Source organism: Sparus aurata, chromosome 3 (genome assembly GCF_900880675.1).
Source record: "Sparus aurata chromosome 3, fSpaAur1.1, whole genome shotgun sequence".
NCBI lineage: Eukaryota > Metazoa > Chordata > Actinopteri > Spariformes > Sparidae > Sparus > Sparus aurata.
Window position 1 is genome coordinate 22289475 of NC_044189.1, and position 18673 is coordinate 22308147.

Here is an 18673-nt window from a genome sequence, read left to right on the forward strand (position 1 = left end):
CATTCCTTCATGTATCAAGTATTTCATTAAAACACATCAGGTATTAAACGGTGGAGCTGAAGAGTTTCCATTCAAAAAAAAATCTGCTTTATCGGGGCAGTGTGGGTTTGGTTTGGTCAGATTTAAACTGTTACCAAACAACCTACAAATGTCATGTTTTCATTTAAACATTGCTAAATTCCTGATTTGCACATAGTAGTATGTGACATAAACTTTTCCTGGATGTCATGTATTTAAGTTGAGAAATAGAAAAATCTCAGCAGCCGCTCTCATGTCATCCATAATGTTTCCCCCTGTCTGTGGTGGCTAGAACTGAGGTTTATTCGGGGTTAAACACGAGGTTAATGTGTAGTGTGAGCTGCCGGGGTAATTAGCTCAGTTAGGATCTCATTGATCGACGGCCGCGCTCAACCTTCCATTGAGGGCATTTAAAGGAAAGTGCAGAGGGGGAGCGGAGAAAGATGTAGGGCAATAAAGTGTGTAAGCTCTATTGTATGAGATTCTGGGCACTCCCATCCCCGGTGAAGTGTGGAGCGTCAAAGCCAATGACCATTTAGTGCTGAATAATCCCCATCCACCGTTTAAGCCGCGCTGGTCTTTGTGAACTGTTAGCTGATGCAACCCTTTCCGTTTGTCCTCCAGGCCTCAGGTCTCTTAGGGTATTCTTCCAAGAAAAGAGTGATGGAACACAAAGAAGAAAGGAAAGAACAAAGATGAGAAAGAAAGCGTTTAGGGTTGCTAAACACGGACTCCAGAACAAGTGGGGTGACATTGGCTTCTAATGCCAGCGGGGTAAAAGAGCCTGTCGGTGTGCGTGAGTGGTGATCACTGCATATCAAACATATAGAGTGAATGGTTGAACTTGGTGAACCTGTCAGCGGAGAAAGTCTCCCCCCTCTGAAACTTTCTCCTCTTTGAGTCGGAACTTCCTATAGGCATGTTTAGTCATGTGACTGGTTTTCTGGTGTGTGTTCGTCTCACAGTCACTGCTTGTGTCCCCTGTGCTTCTCCCCACCTCCAGGGAAGCTGGCGCCGAAAACTGGGGCACAGAAGGCTGCCAAACGCTCGCGTCAACCACTGTCCACACCAAATGCCTGTGCAGCAGGATATCCACCTACGCCGTGTTAGCGCAGCAAGCTAAAGACCCGGTGAGTCACTAATGCACTCTGTTGGACTTGGGGGGGGGGGGGGCTAACGAGGAAACTACTACCAGTGGCCAGGTCAGTGATGAGCAACCGTAGTATGAATTCCGATGGCGTCGCTGTTCAGTTGGACGCTACTGGAAAAGACTTTGGGCTGTTAAAGCTGTGATGACTTGTCCTTATAGAAAGATGTGGATGGATGAAGCTGTTCATTCTTCCATTTCTACCATGTCATGATCAGTTATATGTTTAATCATATGTTCCCCCGGCTGTCACTCCACGCTTGAGTTTGGCTAAAACCTGGCAAAAAGGTCAGGTTGTTCAGCGAGCTAATGGGAGAGAGAGGAGGCGTCGAGAGGAAGAGTTTTATTGTGTCTCTGTGTGATTTGGCCTGCAGCATGTAACCTGCTCTTCTATAAATAGTACATGTGGCTTGAAGTGTGTGTTTGACATGATTTAAGAAGGCTTCGGAGCGGGTCAGGGTAATGTCTCTTCCAGTGCGTTGACCCATACTCCTGTACTGTGCTAACGGACAATCCAAAGACCAGACAGCTGTTAGTTCAGCTTCCGCTCATTGCCACCTCCTTAATCCATTTTTTTTAATTGCACCACATCCTTCCTTCCTTCTAACCCTACCCTAATTTAGTCACCCTCCTTTTCACCTTGTTGACACTGTCAGTTGCTGTTCTCACTTTATGCAACAGCTCTTTGTCACAAAATGTTCCCTTTAGCTTTGGCTCAATGCTTGCTTGCCCCTAATGCCCACAAGGATAGTGGCTACATTAGATAATCAGGGAGTGAATAGGAGACAGAGTTCAGTTTGATTTGCTTCAACACAGACACTCTATGGGAGATTTCTTGGAATATTCTCTCTCTCAGTGGCGAGGGTTAGAACATTGAGGCAGCAAAGCAGATCCTTAGTAAGCACTTAGGGGGGGATGTCCAGGTGTTTCAGAAATGCAAATTGATTGTGACGAATGGAGGACTTTGGGAAGGAAATGTTCAACGAAACAGAAAAGGCAGTCTGGTCTCAGCTGGCAGGCAGAGCGAACAGAGAGGGAGAGTAAGAGAGACAGAGCGATGGAGAGGAGATGTTGTCTGCTCTAAGTAATAATGCATTAGCAACCAGTGTCGCTGAGATAAAGAGCTCCGGGGCTTATTTGGACATCTACCCCTGTGTAACCTTTTCATTGTGAGATATTGCCTCCATATTACACTCACTGCTACTGTGCATTTACGCGTCGCTGTTTCAGAACACACTATTGTTGTAGAATGTCCCTCACGCTCTGCATCAAATTTGAAAAAAGACATTTCGGAGATATAATCTTACAGCTTGTTGTGTTCAGTGCTCTGCGTGTCTGGTTATGCTTATTTTGTCAGGTGGACAGTCATCTTTTATAGATTCATGATATTAGAGGTGTTCATTTCAGTATTTTTTATTTTTAGTTTATGGACATTTGAGGGTAAAAAAAAACTTGTGTTAAAATGTATAAACCCTCCTTTCTTGTGGAACAAGTAGTGCAACTTATATCCGGGTGTCCTTCTCTAAAACCAGCATCCAAGGCTCTACAAACTACAATATCCATGAGCCTCAGCTGCCATTGCTATGGAGAAAAAGTCAGTCATGATAAAGTAGAGCTATAACAAATTAAAAAGGTTTCCATTTGGTAACTAGTAACAAAACATGGCATCATAATTTTATTCCAAAATGAATAAAATGGTCTGTTTGTACGTGTATTGGCTTGTACCTTTCAACAAAGTACCAACCATTTCCGACAAAGTCAGTTCTCTTTCTGGAAGACTTTCATTCTGATCCATCCATGGAGGTGCACCAACTAATACCGCTTTTTCCAACAACATTAGCGTGTCTACACCGCTTTTTTAAACGCGGGTCAACACGCAAAAAATCTAAGCCTCAGGTCTACTGCAAGGTCAACTGACCCCGGTGTAAATGCAGAGTTTACACATTCCCATCGCACACAAAATCCAGATTAGAGAATGAATGCGTTCCACTTTTAGAGACAAGGGCACCAGAGAAAGCTCCACTAAGCCAGTATTTCTTCATGGGCTTGTTTTCTCAGTAATATTTCAAAGTTCCCTTTGATTGGTTTGAAAGTAATTGAACAGTCAGCGTGCACAGCGCATGAGTATCCACATGTAAATCCTGCATGTCCATTACATAAACAACCTTAAGTTTGAAACTAAAGTTTGTCCCTTTTGCAATATTTTCCTCAGCTCAGGGAGTATTTGGATAATACCTCTTAGGTTGTCTCCTAAGTATAGGACTGAGTGGCTTTCATAACACAGCACACTTCAAGCAACAAAGGTTATGCTTCATTCACATGATCAGTCTTTAATGTTACTTAACAGACTCAGTTTCAACAGAGAGAATAAAACAGAATGGGGGAAGACAAAAAAAGGACAGAAGACAAGAATGTCGTTTCTCCTCTAAAATGGCGGAAGTACATTATCCAAAGTAAATGTAATCCCAGCCATAAACAATGCACACAAACAGAAGATGTGACGAGGGCTGGCTGACAAAATCAATGCGAGACATTTCGCCGTGAACCAAATCATATCTGATGTGATGAAGATGTCGACAGGAGTTGACAGAAGCTGTTCAATAAAACAACGTGGCTAACATTAAGAGTTGCACTGACGTTTGGCTCGTCTACTCTCCAGCAAGTTTCACATCACATTGCTTTGAGCCCTCTGTTAGATTCCCCTGCCTTTAAAAATGGGTCTTGGTTTCTCCTGCTCCTCTTCTATCATCGTACATTTAGCCATTGGCTTATGTTCCACAGATTATTTCACTTTCAAGAGACCTGTTTGGGTCCTCTGATGTTTTCAGAGGAAAATGGTTATTAAGGACCTTCTCACGAAGCGCAAGGGGCTATTTAGGTAGCTAAGACTTTTAAGGTGTTTCCCTTTACGACGTCCTAAAGACATCCTTCAGGATTTTATGCAGATAATTTTTTTCAAAGGCATGCTCGGATGAAAATTAGAGGACAGCCTAAGCACGGATATTATGCAACAGGGCTCAGGTGTTGAGTGCAAAGAAATTGTAGCTGCTTTCAAGGACCAAAAATTGAGCTTAAAACACTGTAACCTTTAAAGAATTGTATTTTTAAAAGGGAACATCTCACAGTGTCTGAGTCCTTGTGAAAAAGAAAGGACTTGAACTTGATGGTGTCGAACAGCTCACAGAGCAGAGATGCACTGTACTGAAAAAAACTGAATGAGAAGAAAAAAAAAAAAAAAAAATGGGATTGCATCAGGTCATCAGCCAAGTGACTGCCTTGATGCTTCACTTGGATCCATCCAGTTATTTAAGCAGTCCAAACTTGGAAATGTCCTACCTTGCTTCTGAGACCTCGACTATTCAGTGTGCTTGTATCGTATGAGATAGAGTGTGACACCTCCACACCCTCTTTCTTTCTGTGTAAAGAGGGTCAGAATGAAGCAATGGTTTTCAGGTGAGTAATTGCAGTTATTCATTATTTTGTCCCCCCCACATTTTGAATTACTTCACAGGGGTCTGAAACCTAGTACAGGATCCGGGCAAACATTAATTCCCATTATACTGAAAATCACTGCAGCTGTGACATGTAAGCTCAATGGGTCATTCCAGCCGGTGCAGCGTTTCTGCTTCCTGTGACTCCTCTCCCAACTGAACTCTATTGACTTTTCCCTCGCCACGGCAGGCAGGTCGGCTGAGTTGAGTGAAAGAGGACTGGGAGGGAAACGGCATTGACTTTAGTGACATTCGTTATATCTGTGAAGGGTGTGTTAGTCATTAGTGATTCATCGCTTAGCCCCTGGTACCACCATTAAACCTGGCGCTGAGGACCGGAAGGTATGGGTCTGTGTATTTGTGTCCGTGGCTCTCAGTCGGGAGCTGTTGCGGCCGGTGCTGAGTGCACTTTGTTGCTTCAGGGCCCTCCAGAGTCAGATTTTTATTCCAGCGGAGATTGGATTGTATAGAAGGAGGAGGGGGGTGACAGATTGAATCTGGCAACACATACAAAAAACTGACTCACACAAACCCAGACATGCAAACACAGAGGTATCACGCTTTCATGTGCCCTCACACACAGAAGTGAGCACGCACAGAAATGCACACGCAGACGCGCATACACACATTCATACACTGTGTCCAGGCTGTGTGGCTGTTGGAGCAGAGCTGAGTATCAGCAGCCCAGCTCTGACAGCTTATCCTGGGCCACGGCGCTAGGGACAAGGGGGGGGGGTTGAGGATTAACCTCCATGTTTAATAGAAAAGGGAGGGAGGGATGGAGGGGGGGGAATAGATGGAGGGATTTAGAAGCAGTGCTGCCATTACAGGCCGTTTACAGTGGAGCGAGGGATAGCCAGTTAATCCTGTTTACTTTCTATAGCCTCTGAGATTTCCGTGTGTGTATGGGTGAGTCTACCGCTGTGTGTGTGTGTGTGTGTGTGTGTCTCTGTATCTACAGAGAGACCTTCCCTATCAGACACAAGACAGAGGTTGCCGCTTTGGAGAAACAGAGGAGAGAGAGGGAGTTGATTGAGTGAGGTCATGAAGCCATACAATAAACCAAGCCACTTAATTCCCAGAATGACTGCAGTGGGAATACCAACCCCCTTCAGATACGTCTGGACTCATTGCCTTCACAGTGGGATCATGGGATTTGGAGCTGAAGGAGGGTATTGGCTTTATAAAAGTCAGTTTAACATTTTGCGCCTCAAGTTAATCAAGTGAGTTATACCTCCCCGCCGCAGTTTTGTCAGCACATAAGGTTGCTCTCCGAGTTGACACGGAAATTGATTACAGTTGAAGTGCCTCTCCCGAACTTGTTTTCCGTAGCTACAGTTGGATTCACAGCTCACGCTCGCCTAAGCAGGTAACCAGGAACGCGAGAGCGAAAAGGTCAGTGGGTCAAGCAACACCTGAGACCTTGATCCAGTCAGTGTGGATAAGTACACAAACAGCACACACGCGTCCGCTAGCCGGCACAGAGAAGGGGAGGATTGCGTTTCTGTGTTCCTGTTACTCATTTAGAAGCCAATTATTGTATCAGAAGAAAAATATGCAAAGTGATGCCACGTCTCCTGTGACGGGTGCCTCTTTTAGCTGCTTTTGGCCCGATTGTTCTCATGTTATGACTGGATCTAATTGAGAAGAATCGAGTGTTCCCTTTGCAATCATTAGTGACTCACAGGTATCTAATCAGAACGGAAACATTTCGCAGCCGAGTCCATTATTTAGACTGTTAATGGCTAAAATGCCCGTGAAAGGACGGCAGGGATGAAGGCAGCTCACATTTTAACGTATTGCAACTCAACTGGAGAAGATGTTGAGAAGGCAAACACGGCCAGCCCGAGATGAAGCAGGACTACAGGGTTACAGTATGCAAATATCGTGCACTTGTCAACCGTAATTAGAAGATGAGCCTTGCTGAAAATGTATGATGGACTCTGCGCGGAATTGCATTCGAATCCTTGAGCCCCTTGCAGCATTAATTGAAGGTGAGTTAGTGACAAGGGAGATGATGAGAGAATAAACAGGTGTCGTGATTCAGCTTCTATGCCTCAAGATGCATAATGACTGAGAGTGGGAGCAGCGAGGACAGAGTTACTCACTAATTAGCTATAAAACTGTAGTATACCTTGATGCACCTTGATCCATTGTAGCTGTAGTAGCTTGCTTTCATTTCTATATATATACATATATACAATAGTAAGTAACAACCATATTACAAGGCCTGCACTTGATATGGTGGCTTTACATTTTAAGTCACTGTGTCAGCCCTCCTAGGTTGCAACACACCGACAGGAGACTTATGGTTTGTCGTGACGCTGGTGTCTGTCAAGTTGAACCCTCGGGGCTCTGCTGGATTGATTCAGTTGAAACACATCGTAGGCAATATTTACCTAGTGCCGTGGCAGCAAAACAGGCAACTGAACAGCAGGAATGCTGGATTAGCAAGATACAGAGTTTTATATCTCCGCACCGGCACAGTCGGCTCGTGTGTGTACTTGCACAAGAATTATTCGGCATTTCATTAGGGGCATGGCATTTTTACAGCCTACACCTGACGATGAGACACTGGAAAATAATGCCATACTACATGAGTGATGATCAATTACCGTAAATACCAGGACAAAATACACACAGCCGAGTCTGAAACTGGCCTCACCAGAAAAAACCCCAAATGTACCTTTTTCTGAAGACAACCTGTTGTTGTTGTTGTGCAGTTTATGCGTGTTCTCTTTTAAAAGCAAAAGCGGCAGTAACCTGACGTTATTAGACACACACTTTGCACAAAACCTCTAAGGGAAGAGGTTCTTGTGGATGGATGCATCACAATCATGCAACTTTGACAGGCTTTTTCGCGTTCCAGCTGCAAAAACAACACACAGTTGTGTCAGCTTAAATTTGATAATTTACGCGTTTAGCCGATGTAGAGCGATAATAGCTTTAATTCATCTTGCAGCTGATGTGTGTAGGTCTAATTGTCATCTTTCTTTAAGCTTTGGTCCAGTAGCTACTTGTTAACCAATTTGTCTGCTATTCAGTGCTGCACAGGTGTCACACTGAGTTCTTTTGGGAGCTCCTTGCTGTTCCCATAAACAGAGACGAGAGCAGTGAGAGCGAACCAAAACAGTAAAGCTGCGGGTCGCAAAACCACAATAATGGGGTGCAACGAACCGCCTGAGCGGAAGTCCAAAATAGAGCGATAATTAAGCTGCCTGTAGTGTTTGTCCAGCAAATCCTTTGACATACAGGTGGTTAATTGACCGAATGTTAATATACGATATATTGATTATACCAGCTTTAAGTAGTTTCTCATTTGTCCAGTACTTAAGCGTGACCAGACAACCAGCTTCATCAATGCTTTCGGTTTGTATCAGCATTAAACCGAAGGCTAACAGGCCAGACCAAGCTGGAGAAAACAGAATGCATTACATCTGCTCAACATCTGAATGTTCTGACAGTGTCATTGTGACCATACTAGCATGCAGATATTAGGATTTAGCTTAAACCACCGATACGCCTATTGCCTAACCACAGCCACGATCCTGTTAGCATGGAGGTACACACTGTTTTAACAACGGCCACAATCCTTTTTTTGCAGGATGTCGCAAAAGACATAGCATTTTTATAGCCCATACTGGACGACTGAATGAGACGCACTACAAAGGTCGCCAGATAGTAAATGTCAACAAGAGGCTTGACATGAGAGTATTTCGGGGGAAATTATCATACACAAGTCATAACGTGTGTGGCAGACAAACAGTATTTCTGACACGCCTACATACCCACATCGACAGATCCTTAATAAAAGGGGTCGCTTGCGACGTGGGATATATATTTTGCTGTCCTGATCTTGCCTGGAAATGAACTGAAATGTGGACAAAAAAAAACAACTAATGTTAGCATCATAAAATGGTCAAATTATAGTAAATTAAGGCAATTTTGTCATTATGTTTGTACACTGTACAGAACACAAAATTATCGTGCAAATACGATAATTGGTCTACATCTGGCGACCATGCTGAAAATACACCACAATACATGAGCGGAGTCCACATGAATCAAAGGACGCGCATTAAATCAAACTGGATGGAAGGCCCTAGAATGTGTGGGGGAATGGAAATGGAAAGGGGGTGAAAAAGGAGGATGAGAGAGACCCACTGCTGAGGAATGAGTAAGCAGTAAAGGTAGGGAGGAAGTGGGGAACGAAGGGGAGACACAGAGTGGGAGGAAAAGGGAGGGAGGTAGCCGGATAGGTGGGAGTGGAAGGAGGAGGAGTGTCGGTGAGAGGAGATAAGTAGGTTAAACTTCCTGAGCTGAAAATAGCTATCTTCTCCATCACATGGTAGCCAAGCTGCCCAGGGGAGCCCGGCCGTATACAGCAGAGCCTCGGCACACTCTTTCTAATCTGTGCTTTTCTCTCTCCTCACACACATACTCAACACGAGCACACACCCCCTCCAACTTGATCATAATATCACTCTATCTATTTAGAGCAGGGCATTTATGTGGCACTGTAGCCTCAGGCCTAATGTGTTGCATGTGTGTGTGTGTGTGTGTGTGTGTGTGTGTGCCGGTGTTCGTGTGGGTGTTTCCTTTTTTTTTTTTTTTTTTTTTTTTGTTTTCATTTCCTCCTCCGTAGCATCCTTCCACGTTATGAAATTAGACGCTTAATCTCATCATGCGCGCATAACCTAAACGCGGCAATTAAGAAAACACTGTTAGACAAATTGACACAATGAAGAGCTGAGGGACAATTTGTGGATGTATATTGAGTAAATTACATGTAAGAGTGTAATTCATTCCATCACTTGTCTGGTGGGGACTAATTTAAGGCAAAGTAAAAGAGACGGGAGGAAATGCAGTCGCCCCGTGGGAGTTTTGCGCGCGGGAGGGTGCGCTTGTCGTCTCTCGTGCGTCCTCCATGTTTGATCCGTCGCATCTCGAAAAAGACACAAATGCCTCCGTATCCTTCGACCTTTCTCTCTATACATTATCAAACACACAGAGTCTGTCTCATCTCTCGCGCTCCTCCTAGGCCTTCTGGTTTTTGTTGTTTTTTTCTTTTCTGAAGCAGATGCTTGTCAGATCACCTGTTTCTCTCTGGGTCTCTCCTTTCTTATGAGGCAGTTTTGATTATATTTCACCTCCGCTCTCCTATCAGTGTGTTTGTGTGTGTGTGTGTGTGTGTGTGTGTGTGTGCTCGCACATATTGGTATTCCAGCCTATTCCGCTTTCCTCTGAAGAAATTGGCATCCTTTGATGGGCTAGGGAAAACCACTAAAAGGGAAGCTTTGACTCTCGCTCGTTTTCTTCTCTGCCTGTCTTTCTCCTTCCTCCTACTTTGCTTTTTCTTCCTTAACTCTTCCCACTGCATCACTCTCTCTCTCTCTCTCTCTCTGAATCGCTCTCCTACTCCTCCTTTTTCAGTTTGCATTCTTTCTCACTTTCTGAAGTCTTCTCTCTTGCTTTCCTCCTCTGCCTTTTAGATCATCTTGAATAGACAACACGCACATTCGCGCGGCTTAAAGCGCTGACTTTCAATCACTTGGCACATCTGCTCGGACGTGCCTCCGTGTGCTAGCATGTACTTTACTCACAGTTAAAAAAAAAAGACGGCGTGTGCGGCACGCGATGAATCTTTGGGATGAAAGGGAAAAGGCCGACCACTCTAGGAGGTAAATTGAGGTAAATTGTGTGATTGAGGATTTAAAAGCAGGCCAAACATTAAGCCCATTTGGGACGCGGCGGGGTGCACGCTCTCCATGCAGCTTCATTTGTCTGTTCTTCATCCTTCACCTCGAGAGAGATAGGCAAAGCAACGGTGGGCTGTACATCCTGCCCTAAATCATTTAATTATGCGCTACGGTCTAGTGCTTTTACCCTTGTACGTGTGAAATTATACTATGAGGGTATATGGGTGCACAGGCGCTCCCCCGGTCTGCATGCACTACCTTGACGGTTGGTTGCCTGGATAAGACTTTGTGCGTAACAGTATTTTCATAACTGTAACTCTAATTACAAAGACTGCAGGTGATGCTGGAGGAGTGACGTCGGTGACATCAGAGCGGTCAACACACTTGGAGCACAACAACGTTCCGAACAGTGCAATTATGTGTTATTATCCAGCTCCATCTAACAGACTTTTGTAATTTTAATTAAAGGTAATTGTATGTAATTAGCAGGCTGTAATTAAAAGGGGCTACCGCGGGGATTACGACTGAGGAAGCGCAAGAGTTAATAGATACTGTAAGTGCAGAGCGGGAAATGTGCCAACAATGACTCTGATCTGCACAGGCAACCAATCTAACAGGAGGTAATCCAGTCGCCTGTCATTCTCTCTATTTTCATTTTAAGTTCGTCGCTCTGAGCTCCCTTGTTTGAAACCTGTCTGGAACCCGCTTCGAACCCATTACTCACAGTTTGATAGCGGTGGTATTTCTGTTTTGTTCAGGAAGTTTAACGGTGTAGTCGCTTAGTCGAGTCGTGCTTCAGGAATTGTTCATTTCTATGGTTACCAAGCAATTTTGCCAATCAAGCGAAGAAAAAGAGGCGTGTAAGAGGCCCGTAATTGGTAGTTCTATAACAGCGCTATAGTTGCTGTATAAATGCGTGCTTACCTCCTTCTCATAGCAAAGGCAAGGATTGTCCGAACCATGTGAAGATCGAAATGATCAAATGACCCCTGTTTAATGCTTTTTTACATGTTTTTGGCCGACATACAGCTTCAAATACGTTTGTTACAAATAGATTATCAGGTTTTTTTTCCTTAGAGAGTTTAATAGGGTGAACAGTATGGACAATATAGTGTGAAAAGTGGAGGTTTCCCTGGTGGTTGGATCTAAAAATCACATAACAGAAGCTGATTTTTCACAGTCATGTAGTCTTCTGGTCATAATATAATAGGAAACCTTTTAACATTATTGAAACATTAGATTCTGTCACGCAACTGCAGGATAATTCCTTGCTATAATTGTTAACCATCATATTCTCCTCTCCGCCCTTCTTCTTCTTCTTCCCTTCCTTCTGTTTCACTCTCTTGCAGGACATGGGTCCTGCCAGCATGCCCTCTGTGCCCCTCATGGTGGGCTGTGGTGTCTCCTGCACCGCTCTGCTCATCCTGCTGCTAATCTACGCTGCCTTCTGGAGGTACACACCTGACTCTACACTCACACTTCAGCTGTGCAGTGGTGATTTGTATCACTACTCAGGTTTCCCCACCAACGCATTAAGTGCACTTTTGTGTTTGCCGCGCGCTGTGCCAAAACTACACCGAGGCCTGATGAGGAACAAATGGTTCAAGTACAGCAGGGGGTGGTGGTTGGATTCTGGTAACACACATGACAGATGGCAAAATCAGGCTAATGATTCTGCAGCGCCCAAAAAGATTTTGTTCAGTCCATCAATCCGTCATTTATATTTATCTCACAAGTTTGTCACTCTCGCTCTCTCTCCCCTCTGCAGGTATATACGCTCGGAGCGATCCATCATCTTGGTGAATTTTTGCCTCTCCATCTTGGCCTCGAATTTATTGATTTTGGTGGGGCAATCTCAAACGCTTAGCAAGGTGAGCTGTGTGCACAGAGAAACACAGAGGCATTTTCTATCCCCACGCACAGTACCTGGTTTTCCAAAGTAAACCCGGTCGATGCATTTATGATCCCAGTAACGGTGCTCTTGACCGGGCCTTTTATGATGCCCAGAAACAAAACCGTAAGAAGAAAGCTCAGAGCTCAACGGTAGACGAGGCTCACGCAGTGGAGTTCTGAAAGTGGAAGGCAGACATCTTTGGCACAAAGCACTCTGTGTACTAAGCAAGACTGCAGTGTGCGATGGTTAGTATTGATCAAGATGAGAAACGCATCGGATCCGGGTTGAACACTACTTCTAAACTCCATGTGCTTTATCTGAGTCCCTCTTAGCCCTTTTGTCCTCTGTATTTTGCAGAGGTTTCATTATCCTCTGGAGCATCTTCCTAAAAGATGATTCATTATGACACCGCACAAAAGAACCTCCTTGTAAATCATCTCCAGTGGTTTTATCTCTCTCCATCTCCGCGTTTTCTTCCCTCTGTAGGGCCTCTGCACTGTGACCGCTGCCTTCCTGCATTTCTTCTTCTTGGCGTCCTTCTGCTGGGTGCTGACAGAGGCGTGGCAGTCCTACCTGGCCGTCATTGGCAAAATGAGGTCACGACTCATCCGCAAGCGTTTTCTGTGCCTCGGCTGGGGTGAGCGTCCATAACAACACACATGACCACACACAGAGGCTGCCGTCTGATTTTTGCGTCTGGCTTTTTCGTTTAGGTTTAAAAAAAAAGTCGGTCACACCTGGAAACAAAGTTCTGGTTGTCATTGTGAAAGAGTTGGTTCTGGAGACTCAGTTAGACTTCTCGCATGGCTAGTTGGTGACCTGGCATACTGTAACTAGCTAGCCTGCTGCTTTACTACTAACACACTAGTCTGCAGGGACATGATAGTCGATGAACACACCTAGTTTTTTTTCCTAACATTCCTATTCGTTCAGCGCTTGCATACTGTTAATCCATTATGTTTGTGCTTTTACATCTACACATGTGTAAAACAGTAAATGTTGTTCAAACACAAGCAGACGCGTTTTCTGCAACATACGCATAACACGAAGAGGCAGAGCATTATTTTGATGAGCAAATTCATGTCGACAGAAAAAGAAAAAAAGAAAACACAGTTTTACGTCATGTACTTGGAAAGAAATCCAATCAATTGACTGAAACATGTAAGCCCATTTTTCCATTATCATATTACTAAGGTGCATGTAAACACGTGAGATAAGATTATCATCATAACCTGATTACTCCCAATTATCGGAATATTGTGGTCATGTACACATGCTCACCGTCTTTTGTCTTGTACTGCGTGAGCAGGGGGAGCAGAGACATGGGTTACTGACACTTTATACACTATAACATATATCATAAAAAAAGATATATGAATTTCAGCAGCTATAACTTTCAGCTACATTTAGCTGTTAAAAATGCTGCTGTGAACAGGTCCACACAGGGCCCATCAGTGGAAATAAAAATGACCCACTCTTCTCCACAGTTGTCTTTCTCAAATTCGGGCCATTTGAACAGAGCTGGTCACTCTGCAGTGTTTTTGCTCGCTTGACATTATTGCAACCACCCGTGCTCTCTGCTGCGGAGCTGAAGCTGCACTCTCTTGCTCACTAAAATGCAATCTGGATTTAGCTGGAGTTGAGCAGCCAAAACATATGATGGCGTTAACACGAAATGATTTTAGCTAACATGTAGGAGAAGATTTAGACAGTCGACAGAAGAAGATGCTAAACTGAAAGTATTGTCAGCATTGCACGCAAAGCACACAAATAATATGCGTAAAGAGCTTACCTTTTTAAAAATGGTTCACATCCAGCTGTTTTGTTGTTGCTTCTCGTCAAATTTTGTGGGACTGTGGATATATATGTATTCCATGAACTAACTTTTCCTTCATTACTTGTTAGCTTCAGTGTTAGCCAACAATGCTAGCAGAGGCATTATATTACTGAAACACGAAAATGCTACTTATTAGCATAACGGGTACAACAGGTAACTCACCGTCTGAAGAGAATATAATTTTTGGTGGGGATGATATTTTTTCACCAAATCATGAAAGCAACTGTAACACTAATTACTTCATTAGTATGTATATGGAGTGAATATGGAGTCATATTTTTCTTGTATGTAATTTCAGTCCCATTTCAATCATAAAAAAAAAACAAAAAAATACAATTTCTGGCATAGTAGCTCCTGAAAAGATTTACACCACACTTCCTGCGCACACACACAGACACACACACACACACACACACACACAATGACGTCATTTATTTCTGTCTGGCAACAGCCTTCATAAGCATCATCTGCTGCTCAGTGCTTGGAAGGGTACATTGCTTAGGTTATTTCCCAAAGACTATATGTCAGTAAATAATTTATGCCAGCACATTGTTTTTTTCCGCACTTGCATTTGGAAGAGACAATTCAGTATCATAGCAGCATTTCGCTATAACGCTTAGCTGCTAATGTACATGTCTTCTGTAGCTGCCATCTGAAATATAAACTGTCTCTTTTGCCAGAGGATTTTCAGCATAGCAAATGAAGGCGTGTGCATCAGCCGCTGTTGAGTGACATCAATTGGTGATTTTTTTTTTTTTCTTTCACATGAGAATGTAACAGATTATTATGTAGCAGTGTTGAAATTGTAGGCTGCATTACACCTAATATCCTAATAACCATTTTCTGTCCTATCATTTGTGCCCTGTTTATCTTTGTGGCGCGCTATTATTTGCTGCTTCAAGGTCTTGAAAGACATGTATTACACTCACAAAGGGTGTCAGAGTGTACGACACGAGTAAAGCTGACATCACTCCTTTGTGCCATTCAGCTGTACGGCATCCAGCTTCTGTGTCACTCTGTCACTCTCAATGTGAACCAGATGCAACAGGCATCGGGGGTGTTTGAGCGTAATCAAAACATGCGATTACATCAACATAACGCTGGCAAGATGCTCGTAGATAGCCCTAGAAATTACAGCCACAGCCCCCACCGCCATCACACCCCCCGGCCACACACACACACACACACCCCATCTGTTCGTTTCACTTGGTATTGATCCCACCAGTCTAATCTGCAAAGTCACTGATGCCCTTACCTGATACAGAGCAGGGAGAATGTAAAGATTGTAGTATAGCCACACAGATAGAGAGAGAGAGATACCGACTCAGTGTGTGTGTGTGTGTGTGTGTGTGTGTGTGTGTGTGTGTTGGGTACGCGCTGGACGGTATGGAATTATCAGACACACTTCCCAATGCACATGTAATGCGTGAGAACAGTGGAGCAGAGTGGAGGGGATCAAACGACTTATCCTCCCCGGGTCCATTTCGCAATTTTTTCCCCCCAAAATTATGTGATTGAAATCAGTTGCCATGGAAACAGGAGATTGATGGTGCGGCGGGATCCGCGTTAGAACGGCGACGCGAGTGTCCACGCTTAACGTAAAGGTGCCCGCTTACTGTACCGTGTATCGGTAGATGTCGGATGGATGTTGTCATTGTCTAATTGGAAGTCCGCCGGTTGGTGGACGGGCCTGGCTTCCCACCATCTTATTTGTTAATGTTAATGTGACTTTTTCTAATTGCTTTTCATTTGCAGCCATAATCACAGCTTTGTTAATTACATGAATATTTCAGCGCCAAGCTCATTACGGGGCCAGCATATTTCCTTCTTTTTCTGGCATGCGCTCTGCGACACTCGCTCTCACTCTCTTTCCTCCCCGCTCACACACGCGCGCACGCAGACACGCGCAAATTGCTCGATTTAGCTAATTAATCCGTGACTTATTGACCGCCCCGTGCCATACCTCGCATTCCTCGCGTCCTATACTAAACTAAACTCGCCCACACCCACGCGTGCAGGCATGCTGCATGAGTGGATCATATAATGCGCAGAGGGTGTCAAGTGCTACTAAAATGTCCTTAAATGCTAAATCAGACCTCCTGTGTCTGCAGAGAACTGGAATCGAAGCCCAGTGTTAATGCCTAAAGCTAGGCTTTGTGTCAGGGAACACTGGGGTTTACCTACAGAGCACAGCAGTCAGTTTCAATCACACATGCACATGTTACATGATATTGCATAGCTACTTTGCATTTAAATGGGAAGAGACATATGGAGTTGTTCACACTGGAGGATCCTATTGGGCCGACATGCTTCATCGTCACCGTGACTTCCTTTTATCCTGCGTCTCACCCTTTTGATCCTTCTCTCTGTGCTTGTCTGCAGGTCTTCCAGCCCTAGTTGTAGCGGTGTCAGTGGGTTTCACCAGAGCCAGAGGTTACGGCACAGCCAGCTAGTGAGTACAACCTCCCGACCCGTCCCTCGCACAAATCATGTCTCCCTTTGTCTGTCTTTCTTTTTTTTTTTTTTTATGTCTGTTTTGTGTTTTGACGGACTTGAGGCACGGCACCATATATTGCCCTAGCTGCTTACCATTCAAAGCGAGTTTTATCTTCACCTTTTCAAATAGTCTATCTTCCCTTTTGTCCCGAAGGTTTTCTAAGCTTACGTCTTTTTCACAGAAGTGTATTTTTATACAACTTTATTTTATAACTTGCCAGGGGTGCTCATCGATTCATCCAGCGGAGGCTCTGCTATAAACAGACGAATGAGCTCTGAATCTATTTTTCACGTTATTTGTCTCAACAAAACAGTCCGTTTCCCACACACCCACCTATCCAGCCAAAATCTAAAAATATCCATCCATATTCGGTGTCACGGGGGGACTGGAGGCTATTTCAGCATGCATTTGGTGAAATGCAGAACACATGTCAGCAGTGGTGGAGAAAGTATTCAGATTCTTTACTGAAATGAAATTAAAACACTGTGAACATACTCCCAACTTCTGCTTTGGATTTAGCAGAATTTACTCAGATCATTAAAAGTCAAGCTCTCACTCTGCTCACTCACTTTTCAGATGAACATATCTGCTGCTTTAACGTGTATGTTGCATGTTACCGCTGTAAATGTTAACGGATGAACTTATTTGAATACTGCCATGCTTCACATACTCTATAAGATCGTCATGTGTGTGTGGCGTCACTATTGTATCAGAACCATGTATTTCTACTAAGTCAACATTTCATGAACTTGAAGAGGCACAATGGGATGATTTTTACGAGCTAATTAGATCTGATTGGATTAGATAGACTTTATTTATCCCACAACAGGGGAAATTCACTTGTTACAGCAGCTTAAGATGCAACAATAACAGGAGAGAGTCAGGCAAATACGCGAGATATTTACAAGAGGGTTTTTGAAGAATATGATCATTTTCCCAACAGACGGACTTTATAATTTGAATTTATCAGAAACGTTCAATATCAAAAACTTGGAGATAAATGCTTACCACTAGACAACATTATGAAAAACTAAGTAAGCGAGGGAGCAGTAAAAACTTGCTTCAAACAAAAAATTAAAGCACAATTAAATAGAATTTATACTCAAGTACATTACTTTGGTAAATGTACTCAGTTACATTCACATCTCGATTGCGCGTTGGCGCAAGACAATGTTGTTGATGCCAGTTTTAACGGGGGGGTTGTCAAGATTCTATTAAAGATACATTAAAGCCCCTGAAAACTGAGTTTCAAAAAGTATTTCTCTCTAACGTTAAATATTCATTACTAAATGAGCAACAAAGACAACATCTTACATCTCTCATGTGAGATTAACTTTTCTGACTCTGGACTTAGTTTAAGGATGACGTGAGGAGCTGGTGGAGGTTGAGTTTTTAGGACCCTTTGAGTGAGTCCTCACATGTTTTTTTTAAAGGTATCTTGAGCAAATGTGTATCTACACTTGTCAGAGTGGCAACAGGTTTGTGGGCAGTCAAATGCAGTGCTTGTGTAATATTTATGTTGAGTCCGACATCAGGACATTTCAACAGCCGTGTGGGATGTGTAAAGCTTGTTGTGTTTGCACTGGAGCACAACATTTAAACAGCACTATTGACAATTACTGTTGGGCTCCCTTAGCCGGTCAATGGTTTAATTGATTCAATGAAAACACATTTAAAAACATATTTACAAATGTGTTCCCTCTTACGTTAATTACCATCTCATTAATGGGAGGACTGCATTGTGCGCTTTCCAGGCCGTGTGTTCCTCATCCTCCTTTTTATTGAGCTGCAATTAAGACAAACAGACGGGTTGGAGTACGCACTGATGACATCACCGGAGGACACGTTTAATGTCATTAAGGCTCGGTTGCTTTCACGGCAAATGAAATTTCACAAGACCATTTACAGTTTGAGGATATGTTTTTTAGGTAATGTACACGATAAACTGCCTCAACACTGAGGGCAATATTTAAAGAAACGGGCACTTAAACACCCACCGAAACTGCTGCTGCATCCTCACCAATGCAAGTAAATGTGATCCTTAATCGGTTGTGTACTTGGTGTGGATAAGTACTTCACAGCGAGTGAAA

The 18673-nt window shown here is 43.6% G+C and overlaps 1 protein-coding gene across 1 annotated transcript in view; it reads left to right on the forward strand.

The window, feature by feature from the left end:
• adgrb2 (adhesion G protein-coupled receptor B2) overlaps positions 1-18673 on the forward strand; it is a 247813-nt gene that overhangs the window by 160180 nt on the left and 68960 nt on the right. The window contains exons 17-21 of the mRNA XM_030411455.1: positions 1022-1148; positions 11705-11808; positions 12124-12226; positions 12736-12886; positions 16469-16538. Of these exons, the coding sequence (XP_030267315.1) occupies positions 1022-1148; positions 11705-11808; positions 12124-12226; positions 12736-12886; positions 16469-16538 (555 nt within the window). The remainder of the gene's footprint in view (positions 1-1021; positions 1149-11704; positions 11809-12123; positions 12227-12735; positions 12887-16468; positions 16539-18673) is intronic.